This window comes from Pseudorasbora parva, chromosome 19 (assembly GCF_024679245.1).
Source record: "Pseudorasbora parva isolate DD20220531a chromosome 19, ASM2467924v1, whole genome shotgun sequence".
NCBI lineage: Eukaryota > Metazoa > Chordata > Actinopteri > Cypriniformes > Gobionidae > Pseudorasbora > Pseudorasbora parva.
The window spans coordinates 5,631,405-5,650,987 of record NC_090190.1 but is presented as its reverse complement, the minus strand read 5'-3'; the positions used below and the strand labels follow the sequence as shown (position 1 = coordinate 5,650,987).

The 19,583-nt window shown below is 37.8% G+C and overlaps 3 protein-coding genes across 3 annotated transcripts in view; 2 read left to right on the top strand and 1 right to left on the bottom strand.

The window, feature by feature from the left end:
• The window catches only part of si:ch211-57n23.1 (uncharacterized), a 4,273-nt gene extending 2,438 nt beyond the window's left edge, over positions 1 to 1,835 (top strand). Inside the window, exon 3 of the mRNA XM_067425291.1 lies at positions 1,481 to 1,835. Coding sequence (XP_067281392.1) covers positions 1,481 to 1,622 — 142 coding nt within the window. The 3' untranslated portion in view covers positions 1,623 to 1,835. The remainder of the gene's footprint in view (positions 1 to 1,480) is intronic.
• Positions 1,836 to 1,959: 124 nt separating this feature from the next.
• On the bottom strand, positions 1,960 to 3,256 carry chrac1 (chromatin accessibility complex subunit 1). Its single transcript, XM_067425292.1, has 3 exons — positions 3,048 to 3,256; positions 2,714 to 2,840; positions 1,960 to 2,626 (listed from the first exon to the last, which is right to left on the bottom strand). Exons 1-3 carry the CDS (start codon positions 3,198 to 3,200, stop codon positions 2,547 to 2,549), a joined length of 360 nt encoding a protein of 119 aa, XP_067281393.1. The 5' UTR covers positions 3,201 to 3,256; the 3' UTR covers positions 1,960 to 2,546.
• A 486-nt stretch (positions 3,257 to 3,742) lies between these two features.
• On the top strand, positions 3,743 to 17,596 carry crtc2 (CREB regulated transcription coactivator 2). Its single transcript, XM_067424949.1, has 14 exons — positions 3,743 to 4,062; positions 5,156 to 5,257; positions 5,354 to 5,446; positions 6,805 to 6,866; positions 6,975 to 7,043; positions 7,229 to 7,329; positions 7,727 to 7,797; positions 9,999 to 10,042; positions 10,122 to 10,321; positions 12,120 to 12,574; positions 13,556 to 14,266; positions 14,374 to 14,430; positions 14,545 to 14,695; positions 16,111 to 17,596. The coding sequence occupies exons 1-14, from the start codon at positions 3,883 to 3,885 to the stop codon at positions 16,212 to 16,214; spliced, it is 2,400 nt and encodes a 799-aa protein (XP_067281050.1). The 5' UTR covers positions 3,743 to 3,882; the 3' UTR covers positions 16,215 to 17,596.
• The last annotated feature ends 1,987 nt before the right edge of the window (positions 17,597 to 19,583 follow it).

Sequence of the window (19,583 nt, the reverse complement as noted above, 5' to 3'; positions counted from 1 at the left end):
GATGGGCCGATTTTAAAGCAGAGTTTTGAACGTTATGAATCAGTGTATCTTCATTTGTGTTCCAGTTGAGTTCTTACGGGTGCCGAACAACCTTAGGGTAAGTAATTAATGAGAGAATTTTCATTTTTGGGTGAAATAACCTTTTAATGTTTTTATGGTAAATTTGTGAGGTAGAAAACATTAAGCAGAATTTTACTGTAAAGTTGTCTTTTCACTATCTCCATCAACAATAGATATTTGGAAGTCATTTGTTTCCACTGGAGCTGTGTGGGGTACCAACTAGTCTCGCATAGACACCAGAAGATCTGGACTCCTTAGCAGCTTGTCCAAGGACTGCCTAGAGGCCCTCTGACTGATATATACAGCAACCAATCACATTTAGTTTTGTTCTGCATCATGTTTAGGGCCATGAAAACACAACGTCACTATCCCCACAATAACAGACCGGTCTGTAAAACACTTAGACGTATTTTAAAGCGTCTATGCTGCAAACTTTATATACTTCACATACTCTGTTGTTTAGTTGATCCTCTTCATTGTCACAGTTGTAAATGCGATGGCTTTCTTCTTCCATGAGGGGGTTTGACATCACGGCATCTTTGTTTCCAGGTGGACTGATAAATATTGTAACATACGCGTCTGCCAGATATCATGTAGAATCATGCTCTTGGGTCACTTGACCAAAAATTGAACTGATTTTCCTCAGCGGAATGGTGAGGAAATGGTGAGGTCTTTGTGGCACTTACAATGTGAACACATTAACACAAATACTGTTCAGTTTCTCGCAGAAACCGATCATTTCGTGTCTTAAGACATCAGTGTGTCACCACGAGCCACAGAGTTTAATGTGGGTTCGTATATCTGTGTTTTTTTGCATAGATTAATTATATTGTAAAAATTATTGCATAAATATGAATTAGTACCATGAAATTCCATGAAAGCAAAATATTAAATAACATTACTAAACAAAAATATATTACATTGATTTAACTGGGGGGAAAAGCTCCACTTTTGACCATGAATATAAGTTTGATCCCTAAATGTGGAGAGAAAATGTTTAATGATAAATATTCATGCATGCATAATGCACACACACACAAGCATTAAGTAGTTTGAGAGTGTAGGGAGATTGACTAGGTCATTCGCAGTGCTTCATGGGAGTGGGCGGACCGGACACTGAGTACATTAGGTGTGCTTTAGTTGGATTTGTGGAGATTACTTGGTAAAGAATCATGGGTAATGTAGTTTTGTATACCATCACTGAACCTTGCAGTCCACTGTGGTTATTATTATTAAAAATTAATTGCTCTATGGAGATGCCATTAAAAAAACATATCTTTACTTCCAGAATTTGATTGTTGAAGTCTGTCGGAGATGGTGGAAAGAGATGGCACATGATTACAAAATGTCAACCGTTTTCTCCTGAATCAAAAAATGTTTATTAAAATGTTATAAGCACTATGTTTTTTCTCTCTCTCAGTCTGAAGGAGCAAATTGAAATCACGAAGGACTCCATTGCCAACAGGGAGAAGGTAGCAGCACTTCTGGAGAAACACCTTGCCATTCTGGAGAGGTCTCTGAACACTATGCAAACTCGACTGGCCCAACTACTACCCCAGTAATTTCATTTGAGCAACACAAGCCCATGTTAAACGGATATGTAAAAAAATAAAATAATGCATGCTTTATTACATTTAATCAAACAAACCAAAGATATGTATGAAAGTATACTGCATGCTGACAGCACTCTGTACTTCTCTTTTGGTATGTTTTTTTCTTCTTCCACTCTAAGTAACTGAGTTAAATATTAGGTATTAACAATAAAATCTATTTTTATACCCCCAGACTACAGACTATTCCATAATAAATTGATCTCTTGAATAATCTGTGATCTAGAAAAATGACAGTTCATTTGATTTTTGCATGACTGATTGCCATATTAAAAATAGGATGAACACATAATCAGCAAATGTATTTATTCAAACTCTTCAAGCGTTTAAAAGCACTACGGAAATCTTCAGCTACAGTCCAGACTCAAGTATGAATCAAATGTATTTTTTTAATCTTCAGCGGTGAAGTGGTTAAAATGTTAAAGCATCAGTGGCCATCAAATATACCTCTAAAATACATGAAACCCTGAGAAGTAGAATTTGATTTTGAAGACACTTAAACAAGGTCTAATTTCACATTGAATGGATTGGACTGTATAGGTGTTTGGATGGTTGACGTGCCGCTGAATGAAAATCTTTACAACAACAAAAAAAAACATACAAATGATGGTGTCAAGTATTAATGCAACACCGATGCAGCACAACAGCTGTGAGTCTGCAGTAGCTATTGTATATTTTAAACAGCATAGTGTAAGAAGGTGCTAAAACACACAGACTAGAAAGTAAAACATGTAAGTTACCTCTCTAAAACAACAACTCTTTGGGTGAAATGTCCTTGTTCGCGAGTCAACATCCTATGATGATTTTATCCACTGTCCTAGTGAGGAAGTGGTCACAACCAGTTCATAGGGATTTCCTCCGACTTGCTATCCATCACTACAGGCTGTCATCATCCTTTTCCATTTCTTCCAGTGACTTCAGATATTCTCTGGCCAAGATTTTTTTAGGAAGGATGTCTAAAAATAGAAGAGACAAAACTGTTTACACACCTCTGGATTTAGTTTGAATGGTGTTTGCCATCATTACAAATGACCAGGACTCACCAGCTAAAAACTGAAATGTTTCTGTTTCCTCTGCTGCACAGGCCAGATCACTGTACGACAGAGTGTTTGTCTCTTTACCGGAACCATTTTTGAAGGAGGACAGAGCCAAGTGTTGGACAAAAAGCTCCTATGAGGAAATTATGACGATGTCACACATTAATACAAACATCGGCCAATGATACAAGTATCGTTCTCTTACCAATGCGAGATATATGCATTTAAACTAAAAGCTGGTGTCGTAAATATTCATAGTGACCAAAAATAAAACAGCTTTTCAAACAAATAAGACAGTTAGCCTGGCAACTGACCGCTGATTAATAGCACATCAAATTACCGTTGCTTTTGTTGTTAAGAAAAGAGCGTCCTGGTTAATACAGGACACATCGGGGGAACTTTTCATGATTAATCGCACCCTCGACATAGGCAGAGATATATTTTTACTGTTTGTAGCTGGCTCAACTTTCTCCTCCATGTTTCTTGCAGACATCTTTCTGCTAGCAGCCGCTGCGGTTTAAGCGTAACGGAAGTAAACCTTCAGGCTTTCAAAGAGACGTCGCTGGATGACGTTTAAATGGGAACTGTAGTTTTATGACGAGTCATTTGTAGTCCTTTGAGGATTTTGTGTCTGCTGAGAAAAAATAAAATGTTTGTATGTATGTATGTACTAGACATTCAAAGTGACAGTATGTTTTTATCATATTATCTTTAATTTATTAATAAAAGTGCCGTGTCGAATTATCAAATAGTGTTTTGATTTTTTTGGCTCAATCCTTTTTTTAATGCAACAACATAATTTATTAACGTTTTAAATTACTTAAACTGCATAAAAGTTTGTCAGTAGTACTATTTCAACGTTGAGTTTAATTAGGAAGTGTTTTTTATAGGACAGAAAGTCTGGCAACAAAATTGTCCGCATGGTAGTCGTTCAATTGGCATAAACTACGTTTCCCAAAATACCAGAGTTGTTTTTCCCTCCTCGACTGTAGTTGGGCGTGTGCACTTCACAGATAACGAATGAGCTTGGCAACGATGTTTACTACAACGTTCGGCACTGCATTACCCACAATGCATCGCTCACCGTTGTCAAAAGTCTTGCTTTCTTGCCTGGGTCACTTGTCGAACTCTGGCCGTGTCAGCCAGCGTGCTTTCTCTCATTTTTTAACGAAATAATGCATTTGTCAGGCGCTGGGCTTGGGGAAATGGGACACGGACAGGGGCCCGGAGCAGGACCAGCGCCTGGGAGCTGCAATCCGCGGAAATTCAGCGAGAAAATCGCCCTGCACAATCAGCGACAGGCTGAAGACACCGCCGCTTTCCGAGAGGTTATGATGGACATTACTTCCATCAGGGTGAGTCTAGCTCAACACAGGACATGGATTATTCCGTTATAATGTTATTTTGGCTGCTTAAACTGACAGTTCGTGACAACTGGTCAGCTTTAGGTACAGCTACTTAGGAAGTGCGATGTCAAAAACAAGAAACCAAGGAAGTAAAGAAATTACTTTGTAATAAACAGTTATGTTTGGGGATGGTTATACATATTAACCCGTTTAATCCAATTTTTAATCTCAGATTAAGTGTTTTTTTTAATTGTGCATGCCTCTTTTTTCTTTCCTAAAATAACATTTTTCAAAATTAATTACAAGCCGGCATTTTATTCTTAGTCACTATTTTAACTCGATTGAAACTAGAGTCAAAAACTACTTGTTGCACCATAAGAGCCAATATAAAGTTTCAAACAATAAAGTAACATAATTAAATCAGGCATTTGTAGGGTTAAAGAAACTTTTGCCCACAAATGAATGCATATTTTTTTGTAGCCTACTTTTACTTTTTAATTTAATGTAACAAATATTGTACAATGTGAATCAATCAGCTATTAATTACAAATCTGGCTCAGTGTTTACATGTGCAATCATGATTTATATGGGACAGCAATCTTTATAAGCATAAACGATATTAGACCCTTGAAATGTAGTATGTACTTAAATACGGTAGTTGTAACTCTATGACGGTTTTATGAAGGGCAAACTGGTGTTAAACAGTTCGGGTCATTACAGCAGATGTTTAAAAAAGGTTCACTTTAAATCTAGACAATATTCGTTTTTTAGATCCTTTAAAAATGTTATTTAAAATTAAAACGTAAATGTAGTAAGGTTTTTGGGGGGATCAAACGGGTTACAATCTGTATATGGGCTTGTGATTCAGCAGGTCCATGTGGATTATGTCAATGCACATAAATAGCTTTGTCAGTCACTCATCTTAGGTCTGTCACATCATTGTTGCAGACTGAGGCAAAGGGATCTGTAAGTCCCAGGTACGGTGTCTGTTTTAAATTATGATGTAACAGGCGTTTGTTCCCCAGAGGGTAAAGCAGTGTGTGTGAGTGAGAGTTGTATTGTGCTGCTGTGACCAGTGGGCATCCATTCATTCCCTACACAGGTTCAGGCTGAGAGAGTTCGGCAAACCAGAGACTTGGTCCCGTACTGTGGAGGATCACTGCCAAATGTCAATCAGATCTCAAGATGCTCCACAGAGACTCAGGTGAGGGATTGCTTTTGATTGCATAACAATAAATGTGTAATCTTTTTTATTGTGTTTGAATGAAATGCATTTGATTTGACTTTCTTCTCTTAACAGTTTCCGAGTTATCTCACACAGCAGCTCCTAGAGGCAGATGAAGAGTACAGAGACGTCCAGCCTAGTCCTCTTGGCAGGCCGCACAGGAGACATGTATCCCCACTTTAACAATGGCTGATAAGGTTACACTTTATTTTGATGGTTCACTTTAGACGTTCTAGCAACTTTGCAACTACATGTCAACTAGCTCTCGTTAGAGTATTGGACTGTTCAGTTAGGCTTAGTAGAATGAGTTGACATGTAGTTGCAAAGTTACTTACAGTCTGAATATCCGTTAGGAGCATCAAAATGAAGTGTTAGCAGATATTAAGCAGACAGTCTGTAATCACTGCTAGTTGACATGTTGTTGCAAAGTTACATATAGTTAGTACTAGAATGTCTAAAAGGACCGTTACCACTGATAATATTACAGATGCATGTTTATAGTAATATGAAAGGAATATTGCACAACTCTAATTGTGTGTTGCTTTAGTTTTGTACTGTTGATAAATGTGCTCAGACAATGGTTGTATACAGAGAACAGTTATGTTTAATGGTAATTTTCATCACCATCGGATTTGCAGGGCTTCAAATGCAGTTAAAACATTTGTACAATATTACACTAAGTGCACAATTATTCAAATTATTATTTTAAGATATTTTGGTCATACTTTAGATTAGAGGCCAATTCTCACTATTGACTATAACTTTTGCCTTAAACTCCTAATTACTGCTTATTAATAATAAGTAGCTGTTAAGTTTAGCATTGGGTAGGTTTAAGCGATGTCGAATATGATCATGCAGAATAAGGCATTAATATGTGCTTTATAAGTGCTAATAAACAGCCAATATCCTAGTAATATGCATGCTGATAATCAACTAGTTAATAGTGAGAATTGGACCGTGCAGTAAAGTGTTAACAATTTATTTTTATAGAAATTAATTATTTTATTTACCAAGTGACAGTAAAGACATTTATAATGTTACAAAGGAATTGTTTCAAATAAATTCTGTTAATTTGAACCTTTTATTCATCAAATAATCCTGTGAAAAAAATATTAAGCAGCTATTTCAGCATCGATAATAATTGTGATAATGCATCCTTGCTGAATAAATGTATTAATTTATTTTGAAAAAGAAGAAACATCTTACCCCAAACTTTTGAATGGTAGTGTATCACACTTTCCACAAAAATATTAAGCAGCAAAAATTCAGCTATAATGGAAAACAGTTATTTTAAATTGTAATGATATTTAATATTATTGTATTTTAGCATTGTATTTTAACATTAACTTGAAAAACCTTACAGACCCCACACTTTTAAATGATGGTTTATAATTGGTAAATCATTTTTAAAAATACTTACACAGTGATCATTCATAAACAATATCAGAATTCACGGTACTTTGTAGGTCGCAAGGTCTAAGAGAAGTCTAAATTAATAATTTTTAAGCCTTAACTTAATTTCACAGTTTGACAGCGCTCCCTATCTCTCTTCCCACCTCTCTCCTCCTCGAGGTCCTAACTGGAGAAGGTATGGTTATAAATAAAGTATGCTGAAGTCTTTCACAATCACGACATTACCTTTCAGTGCACAATCATGTGCTTTGAGCTCCATGTGCTTCTGCTTGTGTCCAACCAGAAACTGGTCCAGTTGTTCTGCCACTGAGAAGAGCCAGATGGTCCGTCTTCCTCTGACAGCTCTAAATAGGTAAACAGATCTCATAAGACGACTGCTGATCCAAGATCAGCTCTTGTGCGTGTACAATAATAATTGTATTAGTTACACCCACTGATCTCACTAAGTGGGGAGGAACATGCTTACTATTAAACACTTAAAATATGTTATTCACCCTGTTGACACCCATCACTCTCCAATCCTGTTTATCCTCTCAGAACCAACTCTGACTCGGCCCTACACACCAGTGTGCGAAACACTCAATTACATGGCCATCCAAAATCTGCCCAAACCCTGAACCCTCAAACCAGACACCATGGTGAGTTTAACAGTTGCTTTTTTTGCTTTATCTTGTTAGATACTCTGCGGCTCCAATTTTGGGGGCTGTGAGATTTTTTTTAATCGATCAAAAGTGACAGGAATGATTTTAAATAGCAAACAGTTATTTTAAATTGTAATAATATTTCACAATATCATTATTTTTACTGTATTTTGATCAAATCAATGCAGCCTTGGTCACTAAAGACTTACTGACCCCAAACTTTTGAACGATAGTACATGCAAACATGTAATGGACTGTATGATCAGTCAGTGAACTTCACATTTAGATAAGACCACTTCAGATATTAACATGACTTGAAAATATTATTTATTTCATATTATAAGTATTTTGTCTTAAAGTACTTGCTTATTTACAATTAAACCTATTCTTCAAGGATTTGCTCATCCTGCACCACTAATTGAAGAAAATATTCAAGAGGAGACACAATCTCCCAAACTAAAGAAGGTATTTATCCTGCCTCATTGTTAAATTGTTCTTAAAGTGAACCTATTAAGCTTTTTCTAATACCTTTCATGCATTGTGTAATAAAGCTGTTTGTGAACGTACACGTTTTAAAGATCAAAATGCATGACTAAGTAAAGTTAGTGTCTCCTAAAAGAAAGATCTGATTGGAATTACTGTCGTCAGTAATTCCAGTCTCACCTCCTGTTACATACCTACATTCATTTTCATAATGCCAGCCTATGGTCTTCACTGCCCGTGAACGGCGTCTATTTTGACCCGCCCTTAAACACTGTGGTTGTAGCAGAGACGGGAAGCGTTTGGTTTATGTTGTCAACATGCACATGAAACTGATACGGTAAAACCAATGCCATCGTTACTGTTCGTATCACTTTGTATCAAGTGCGGAGGAAGAGCTGAGATTTAGATATGGTATGGTAATCGGCGCTTCATCTTCGACACGCTGTAAGCGGTAGACCAATCACAACAGATTGGGCTGTCTGACCAATCAGAGCAGAACAGGGTCTTGGGAAGAAGGCGTTTAGAGAGTCCGAGGGCCCGATTTTAATGGTGTAAGTCAGGGGTGTCCAATCCTGCTCCTGGAGGGCCACTGTCCTGCAGAGTTAAACACCTGTACCACTTAAACAAAGTCTTATTAGGCATATTAGAAAATTCCTGACAGGTGTTTGAGGCAAGCTGGAGCTAAACCCTGACTTTGGACACCCCTGGTCTAAGTGCATGATCTTAAGCGCATGGTGAAGTCCAAATCCAGTTTTGCTAATTAAACAACGGGAAAAAATTGTCTGCGCGCCTGGCACATGGTTTAAAGCGGTCGCCCCTATTCTTTTAATAATAATGAGAGTAAAGAGTAATGACTAATGGGTGTGTTTCGGGCATAACAAGCAATAAACAAATCAGAGTCTCATCTCCCATTCCCTTTGAAAGCCAACTGCACTCACACCATGACGGATTCACTATTTACATGAGGAATATAGACACTCTAAACCTGACGAGTCAGTTTAAATACATGTGTATTGCCACGATTGGTCAAATAAGTAGCGTCAAAACTTCATTCGTGTAGGTAATTCTGATACACGCAATGACTCTCCATTATAACATGAAGGCATTTTTATCTTTTATGTACACAATATTTTTTTTTACATTGTAATCCTTTTATTTTTTAAAATTTAAAAATGTGTGTGAGTGTACGTGCGGTACACTCGCCTATAGGTGCATTTTTTTAAATAACACAAAAAATAGTGTGCTATTGACTTTAGACCAGGTTTTTATTGGTCAGTGGAGTGGTCATTTTCAGCTTCCTCAAAATAGCAACGCACCAACCATGCACCTGAACACACCTCGTTTCAGACCAGCAAATGCATTTGCTATTTGAACAATGTGGCGCAGGACATGAAAATGATAACTGTGTCAGGATGAAACTAGCAAAAATACACCTGTGTCGCATCTGGCGTCGAATTGCACCGGGTGTATGATAGGGCCCTGAATCTTAGAACAAACCGTTTTCAGGCTCCTAGAGAAATGAGGGGATGTGCAATGTATATTATAAGAAAATTAATGTGTTTTTTGACCTTTGACGCATGTGAAGCTGAGGCCTCTAATAAAAAAAAGAAAAGAGGAACCTTTAAAGCTACACTGTAGCTTTGAATGTTTCTTTTAAAGCTACATTTTAAAGTTTATACACAAATACACTTTTTTATTTTATTCTTAGCTAAAAACACTTAGTTCTTTCAAAAATATATGTGCTCATTAATGTATATTTACTTCTTTCAAGTAATAAAGTATTCTCGTAAGTTTATAATATGCCATTGAAAATACATACGGGAGAGGGGTTCGAATGCAGGTCGCCATGTTGCCCCTCCATCTTGAAAGTACATTAGCCAAAGAGGGACATACCCGTAAATTCAAGCTTCGCCTTTCGCGTTTTAACACTCGATGGCACCATGTCGAATGTGAAGAGGGGGATTGCCATGTTAATCTTGGACTAAATCGGCCGCCGTAGGAGTTAAAACGAAATCAGAATTGAGAGGAACAGAAACTATTATTCCCTGGATGGTCATATACCTTTTCACCGCTAGATGGGGGAAAATATCACAGTGCAGCTTTAAAAAAGCATAATCTGGGCTCTTTAAGCACTAATTTGATAAGCTGTGGCTCATTTATCTCCATTGCATCTTCTTTTGTAGTTTTCCTCAATGTCATCATCAGAATGTGAAGCACCTGTTATTCAGTAAGTTCCTCTTCAGTCCTAGAAATGAATCTGTCACAGTTTTCCTTCTATAAACAGTCTTTGTTTGCTGTCTCTCCAGCAACTTCCCATTGCCTGACCAGCAGGTATCTTCCCTCCCTGTCCCACCGGCCCTCAGTACGTGTGGCTCTCTTCCAGACCTCTCCAGCCTGCACCTGCCTTCTCTTCCTGCAGGCCAGGACTCTGAGCACCACAGCGGTGCCGATCACCTGAGCAACTCTTCCATGCATCCTGACATTATGGCTGACTTTAACTTGCCAGGTATGTTTTTTGAATTGCAGAGGGTTTTGACTAGCCTAGAAATTTAGATGCAGCCTAGCGAAAGCAAATGTAATCTGCTGCGAGTGTCGTCTAGCAACTCTCAATACACTTCTGAGCTGTAAAAACCAAACTCTGGTCAGGCCAATCACATCGTGTATAGAGTCGGTGGGCGGGGCTTAATATAATGACGGGCAAGTTGCGCTTACGTGCTTCTATTAAACACAGAAGCTGGCGAACGGCGGTCTATCGAATCAGCTTTGACCGCGAGTCTGGAAGACTTGGAGTTAAGCTTTTCTCTGAGAAAAGAACAGGACGGCACTGAAGTCATTCTTAAAAAGGGAAGATGTGTTCGGAGTTTTGCCGAATGGATACGGCGAATGTTTAAAGGGTAACTAAACCCCTGTTCACAGCCTAACTCCGCCCTCTGGCAATATTTGAAAAATGCTGCAAAAGTGGGCAGAGCCCAGCGGAGAGAGAGGGGACGAGACGAGGGCGGCGCTGAGCGGGGGGGGGGGGGGGGGCGTGCACCTGAGACCCGTAGTGACAACTTGTTTGACAGTTGTCAGACTCGCAAAGATTGATAGTGACTGGAGTGAGGACAGTAGTTTTGCAACAGAGCGGTCATCTAAAGTAGAGGACTTCTCTCCACCACCTTCACCTGAAGTGGAGGAGGGTGAAATGTCTGTAGACACAGAGTTTGTTGGCTCAAACTGCTTTAACTCCCGATGCATACGATGCTTTCATTCATTCATTCATTCATGCTAGCGAAGCAGCAGCGCAAGAGAGAATGAGATCACTAACTAATCTATGAACACTGAACAGCCATATCCTTATACTGAATGCCACTAAAAAAATCACAGGACCAATAAGTTCAAACCTAATAGCCTATTACAACAGATTTCCTCATATTAAATATTCCTCATGCATTAAATAAAAGTTAGACTACATACGCCCGCAGTCTAGCACGTTACGGATTTGTTGTTCATTACCACGGCAACCATTTGCGTGTCAGGGTTTGTCTGAAAGCGTCTGAGGTATGAAAATTATCTGTAGACATGACAGGTGGCAAAACTATCAGAAGAAAAGCTTAACATGTACTTACAACTGCATTATATATCTGTATTTTCTTAATTAGGATGTTGAAAGCAAGTGAAGAGAGAGTTTCATTCATAATGTTTCTACTTCATTTAACATGAGCGCTCATACTGGACTGAAGCCGTTCTCATCATGTGATCACGGAAAACATTTCTCAGGGCGTGGTGAGCTCGTGCCAGGGGCGTGGTTAGTGAGCCGTTGGAAGTACAAACCTACGTAACGAAGTACCATAACGTCCAATAGGAAAATTCAACTGCAGTAGCCACCGTTCAACCTTAAGAGGGCAGCACTAAGACGTTTTTATACCATATATTATAGAATTTAAACACTTTAAACCCAACTGTCAAAACATTTACTCGACTCAATGAACAATAATAATAAAGCTCCATTCTTGCAGATCATTAACTAAAAAAAGTTGTTCTAGGGTTTAGTTACCCTTTAATCTATCAACGAGCTCCGTTTCACGTTGCTCTGGTTGGTTGTAGCGCTATCCTATCGCGGCAGAGGGAGTTTAAAAGACAACCGTTTATCCCGCCCCTCAGATTGAGCTGTCAATGGTGAGTTTCCAGACCAAACATCTTGATTGGGGCCTGGCTTGTCAGGCTAGGTTTTGACTTCATTATGCCAAATTCTGATAATTTTTCCAGTGGTGTAACAACAAAGTATCATGATGCAAATAAATGACACCATTTTATCTTTTTAGGTCTGTCCTCCTCATCTCTTCAGGCATCTTTGAGTAACCCTTTGCTCCAGTCGTCACTCAGCAATCCCAACATTCAGACCTGTCTCAGCAGCCACTCCCTACCCAGCTCCCTGAGCTCCGCTTCCTTACGACTGTCCCTCAGCAACTCGTCCCTGCAGTCATCGCTCAGCAACCATTCCCTGCAGTCCTCCCTTAGTAGCTCTTCACTGAGTAATCAGTCCATCCAGTCATCGGCCAGCCGCTGCAGTCACAGCAGTGGGATCGGTGGATCTCCGTCTTGCTCCTCTTCCTCTCTCTCCGGTTCACCGCGTGTAACTGGCCTCGGCCATGCCACCACATCACGGAAGAGAGCCCAGCTCAGCCCACTCATTGTGCCCAGTGGTGGAGAGTCTCGCTGGCATCATCCAAAGCAGTTTTCACCCACAGTGTCTCCAACCATGTCTTCTGTATCACAGGCAAGATATGAAGATTGTAGATAATCATGTCTATCTATCTATCTATCTATCTATCTATCTATCTATCTATCTATCTATCTATCTATCTATCTATCTATCTATCTATCTATCATCATCTGTTCGTCCGTCCAGCTATCCATACATCTATCCATCTATTTATTTTGTCTGTCTGTCCATACACTGTTTGTCTGTCCATACATCATCTGTCTGTCTATCCATACATCCATCATCTGTCCATCATCTGTCTGTCAGTCCATCCATCCGTCCGTCCATCTGTCTGTCTGTCTGTCCATCCATGCATTATCTATCTATCTGTCTGTCTGTCCATCCATCTGTCTGTCTATCTATCTATTTCATTAATACCAGCACTAACACATCTCTGCGCACATTAGACAGGCTGTCAGTCACCAAAGTTCCCATGTTTGCAAGTAGGTGAAGCGTGATAGGCTTAAATGTAATAATAATAATAATAATAATATATTTTATTTGTAAAGCCCTTTTCATAGTTAAAAACAATCCCAAAGTGCTAAAATGTAAAATGTAAACAAACAAGCATTTAAACACAATGGGCAATATGATGGGCCACTGGGCCAAAACAAATCACAGTCATGCCCATAAATCGTGCGATAAGTCGATATATTAATTATTGCGACAGGCCTATTGCTGCTCCATAAATAGACATACATAAATCCCACAGCAGATCTAGACAGGTGGAGCTGGGGAGGTGAAGGATTTCAGAGTAGCTTTGATAGCTTGCTGCATAACTACCCCACAGCAAACAATTATTTAAATATTAAACAAGCAATCTCATTGGCTGCAGGAGGCCAATCAGCTTGTGCCATGTGGTAACGATGTGATTGCTTGCAGATTGCATTTAAAGACCTATCAGCCTACGCCTTCTAGAGTTATATTAATTATTATGTTCTCATTATTTTTTATTTTATTATTATTTATAATATTTAGTATGAATCTTTTTCGCAGGGTACTCCTCTTGTCAACCCCAACAAAGTTCTGAAGGAAACAAAGCCACCAGCATATCCCTGTGCTCACCATCTCCGCTCCGCTCCTCCGCTGTCCCATCAGCCAATGCGGCAGTATTTCCAGCCAGAGGCACAGGATCAGTCTATCCCAGAGATGGAGCAGTGGATTCAAAACGACCACCCGCCACAACATCAACAAACACACAGTCAGACGCAACAACATCACACTCACAAACACAGTCGGCACCTGCAGCATCATTCACAACTGCACGCTAAATATCAACAGCAGTTACTGCATCATTCCCAAACTCACCAACCACACATGTTACCGCAAGCGATTGCCCAGCAGCAGCAACAACATAATCATCATCAGCTGTTCACACAGTTCCAGCATCATCAGATGTCTGAGGATCAGTGGCATTTGCCTTGCCAACAGGGCCAGTATCAAGGTCAACATCTGCATCAATCTGCAACTTTCCCCTCTCCGGGTCATGAGAAAAACTGGAATCATATGACCGGCACGCATGGCTTGCAACACATGCAGGGGAAACGTAGACACTGTATGCAGATGCAGGAGGAAGCAAAACCACAATCTAAAGTCGCTGTCCACGAGACTCAAAGAGGAGAGGGACTGAAAACCACTCATTGTAAGGAAAGTGAAGTAGATGGAGCCAATCAAAGTTTGCAGGATAAAGATTTTGAACTGAACAAGGTGAGCCCTGTTTGCATTAGAGTGTATGAACCTGATGATGATGATAATGATGATGATGATGATAAGGATGATGATGATGATGATGATAAACACCTTCTTTGTTACAGGAATCATATGTTGGCTTACATCTTACCCCTAGCCAAGCAAAGGCCCTTTCTCAGCAGGTACATTGCTTAATTTTATTAATCATCAGCTTAGATTGCACACATACACACTGTCTTGGCCATATGGTGTGTGTGGCTGTGTCACTGATTTTGAATATTTTGCTCCCTACACAGCTCGGGACACTTCAAAAGGAGCCTCTAGGCGGCAGTAGAGTGTCAGAGGAGCTCAACTGTGAAGCTGCAGAAAGCAAGGAACAGCCACCACAGCAGAACCAAAGCTGCAGTGCTGGAGACACACAAAATGTTTTCAACATCAACCTATCTGGTAAGATTAACACAAGGCGCCAGTTTAACCCTGTTAAGCTTGAAGTATGAAATCATAGTCAGAATTTTTTTTTTTAATGGTTTATTTTACCTTTTTTTCACGAGTTGATGCATCAGGCTTCGGTAACTCATAAAGGTTTGATTCGTAGGAGAATATGGAGCACAAACTCAAGGAGAAAAAAAACGGTGACCGGTTTGTTGGAGTTGTTGATATTTATATGGCCAAAACCTGTGATAAAATTCTTGTGTAATGTAAATCAATGAGATCTTTATAACGGTAACAATAGCAGACTATTTACATAAAATGCAAAATGCAGCTCTGTAGTTTTTATTGTGGCGGGCACAAACGTTGTACTGTATAAAGTATTGAGTATTGTAAAACACTGGTGATTGAGAGATTAACAAATGAGCGTTCCTCAAAAAGTGTTCATCTTGAAATATTACTACAAATAATAATAAAAAAAGTTATTCTTAGATTTACAATACCTGTCAAAAGTCTGGAAACATTGCCATTTTTATGTTTTTAAAAGAAGTCTTATAATTATTTGATCAAAAATACAGTAAACATATTAATATTGTAACATAATTACAAAATGAAATAACTTTTTTGTATTTAAATATATTTTCAAATGTAATTTATTCCTGTGATTAAAGCTGAATTTTCAGCATCATTCCTCCAGTCTTCAGTGTCACATGATCCTTCAGAAATCATTCTGATATGCTGTTCAGGTAATATTATTATTATTATTATTATTATTATTATTATTATTATTAATGTTGAAAGCAGTTTTGCTGCTTAATATTTTTTTTTGAAATTGTGATTATTATTATTTTTTTCATGATTCTTTGATAAATAGAAAGTTCAATTAACATAATTTATTAAATATATTAAATATAAATATTTTGTAATATTCTGTCACTTTTGATCCATTTAATTTATTTCAACATTGATAATAATAATAAGAATAATAATAAGAAGAAGAAATGTTTCTTGAGCAGCAAATAAGCATATTACATATTACATATTACATTATTAAGGATCATGTGACACTGAAGACGTGAGTAATGATGCTGAAAATTCAGCTTTGATCAGAAATAAATCACTTTTTTTTTTATTAAAATAGTAAACAATTATTTCACATTTAAATAATATTTCATAATATTTTTTGCTGTATTTTTGATTAAATAAATGAAGCTTTGGTTTGCTTGATTCGCTTAAAAGACTTCTTTTAAAAACATTAAGAAATTGTAATGTTTCCAAACTTTTAACAGGTATTGGACTTTGTAAAAAATCAGTTTCTTGCTTCGGAAGGCATGTAGTTGCAAATTTTGATAATGGTTATTGTTTAACATAATTTTTGTCATATTTAATTTTAGACTTATTTCTCTCATCAATTAATTCTCCATTTTTTCCAGACGCGTCATCCTGGCTGGACCAGGACATATCAGGTCTGCCGGACTCCATCCTGGAATTTGACCTGGAAAATTTTGGCCTGGACAATAACTTTGGCTGGCCATGAATGTGTCATAAAAGTGCACAAAAATGTCCATATTATGACACCTTTATTTGGACGAGTACCTTTTTAAAGGAATGCTTTTGCCAGTGAACTCAAAGTCATTGGAGTCAAATAGAATGTAAACCATAAATAGGCTTAAAAGTCCTTTAAAGGGAACAAACATAAAAATGATGTTTTAATAAATAGTTTTTGCACACAGAGGTCTTGGATAGCAGGTCTATGTGCCTTAATATGGAGTGTTAGTTATATTTAATTATAATATAAATAGAATGGAAATAGATGGTTTATGTACAGATACATGTGTTGAAGTCATTAGGACTTGTATATTTTCACATATTGCATAGATATGCCCATATAATATGGAAATATAAGAAATATTTTTAGCTAGTTTAGGGCTAACTTCTTTAATTAACCATATTGTCATGATGGTTAAAATTAAGATAGTAAATATTTTTAAGCCTTTACTCTAATTATGTCTAACTCTGACTTGGCTTATAGATATGACCATATCCATTTGTTTGCATGTTATAGTTTTTATGTTACAGTGTATTTTCTGGAGGGGGGTCATATTTGTGACTATTTATAATTCACTGTTGACACCTGCCTTTGAATTTCAATATTATCATTTCATTGCAGTTTTATTATTCATAATGCAGTTTTATTATATTTTCATATTGATTTTGCATTATCACTCTCTGGTAGAGGTGATATTGTTATTTTACAGTATTCGTCTTCAATATGAAACCAAATATATTGAGATTTTTCTTAGTATGCATATGCATTTTCATGACTGACAGAATTTGGGGTTTGTTTACATGACAACTACTAAAAACGTAAAGGTTATTCCTTTGCGTTTTTGAAAAGTTTGCACAAATCTGTATTTTTGTACTTTACACAGAGACGATAAATCGATAAATATCGCTTTCAACATTTTCAGGCCTCAAAAATCTTCTGTCGTGTAAATGAATGGCCAAAGCGCATAAAGTTTCCTTTTTTTAGTTGAAGACTGTGTGGTGTAAACATCCCCTAAATCATATGGTTTGAACAGAAACGCCATCTGTAAACAAGTATTGCAATTAAAAAGTGGACTAATGCATCCAAGTGTACGCTTTCAGATATTGTTATTAGTACATGTGGGACTGGCTTGCCGATTTACATCAGGGACACCACAGAGCAGTCATAGATATCTTTGTGTATTAATATGCAGTTATTACCCCCTCTATAAGTGCTAATGCCCATGGATCATCCAAATCATCTCTAACTAAAACCCACTTTGTGTGTATATTTTCAGATAAATAATTGTCATATTCATTCTTAAAGTCCACATTCATTTGAATTACAATATATCCAAAGGACATGCAGGAGAAGAATTGCTCTTTTGGTATGTGAATAAAATGCAAATGCAGATGTTTCATATTTTGTAACTTCCCAAATGCTGTTGTGTTTATTAAGGCACACTCTTTTCCACTGGATAGTATATGTTGTGTACTTGTGTTTTTGTGATTGGCCTCTTGGGTAAGATTTGGGTAAGATTTACTTATATACATTATATTATATTTATTATATTATATTGTCAAATACATTTTAATATACATACTATATTCATGCAATTAGCTTTAATTTGAAATTTTCCACGTTATTTTTAGTAAAAAAATTGTCATGTTTTTTTTTTTTTTTTTTTGCTATTTAGGTTTCCTTTTTAGTTTTACTTTTTATTATAAAATTATTTCAGTTTATTGCTAAGGCTACATTTATAATTTTCGTTTAGTTTTTGAACTGATCTTTATTTTTAATTTCAATAGTTTGTTTTAGTTAATATAAGATAATAACCCTGGCCGTGGCGCTCACCTGGATAATATAATTTTTTTACATTTACATTTAATTGAATCATTTAGCAGACTCTTTTATCCAAAGTATCTTACAAATAAGGAGAGCAATAGAAGCAATCAAACCAACAATATGCAATTACTGTGACAAGCTGTTATTCTAGCACAGTACACAAGGCTTTTTATTTTAAGATATCGAATGGTAAGTGTTAGTATTTATAGGTCATCTTCAGCTGGTTAATGAAAATGGCTAAAGACTCGAAATGTCCATGAAAGTGATTTTGTGCTTCTTTGGGATGACACCACAAGGTGCCTTTCACTTACAGAATTCAAGCTTCTTGATGGCACTCTGGTCTGAGGTAGTGAGTGCCTTATGATGTGAGCAGCAGTTGGCAACCAGTGCCAAGTTTATGAGGAGAAGTGCGATGTGCACTTTCTTCAGCTTGTTAAAGGCTACTCTAGCTGCAGTTTTCTGGATCAGTTGCAGATGTTTGACAGGGCATTCAGTCTGGATAGAGCTTGAGTAGCATGTTCTGATAGGAATGGTCTGATCCTCCTAATGTTGTAAATCTGCAGATCTATCAATGTGGTCTGTGAAGTAACTGATCATCAATCCAACTCCAAGGTCTGTCCTAGATGGAGTTACGGTTGATGAACTTAGCAGAAGCTGTGATGAAGTGTTGGGTTGTCTGAGACCACAGTTCTGTCTTCGCAAGGTTGAGTTGAAGGGAGGGTCCTTCATCCAGCAAGAAATCTCTGCTACCGTGAGAGGTACAGTTGTGGCTGTGGCAGTCTCAGTGATAGAAAAAAATGTGTTTCTGAATGTAGATGGAGAAGAGAAGTGGTCTAAGCATTGAGGCACCCTAGTAGTTAGATGGTCTCACTCTCACCCCTCCATGACACCTGGCTGAAGGTATGAACCATTTGAGGCCAGTTTCTAAGATGCCCTTTGCCATGCAGGTTGACAGGAGCATCTGGTGGTTAACTTTGTCAAAAGCAGCAGACAGATCCAGCAAGATGAGTAGGCTACTGAGGATTTGGACTGCTTGCTGTACAGGAGGTTGTTCTATGTAAAAAATGTAGTCTTGTTTCAATGGGACTCGTTTCTTTTGAAAAAGTGCTCAGATGCACCATTCTTACTACAGTCTGAACTATTTCCCGCCTTCCCTATCTTTCTCCTGCATATTAAAACTCCCCTCTCTCTTTTCCCCCTTTATACCACTTGCATCTCCCTAAACCTCTTCTTATCATCTCGCTGTGTCTTCTCTGTTATCCCTTGGTGTATCCCTTCTCAAAATCCTCCGATCTCCCAGTGACAGAAGCGTAGGTTTATTGTAGCTATGATATCCGTAAGCGTGTCAATGAAGTTGAGCCCGGAATGCACTGTTGACCAGTCTATCAGAACTGTATAAGACTCAGGATTTATCTTTTTCCTTCCCCTGTGCATAATAGAGTTACCAACATATAAAAGGCATGGAAAGAGCAGTGAATGAGTCCCTAAGTGTTAGGGTGGATTATCCCTGTGGCCGTATCCATGGTTAACTGG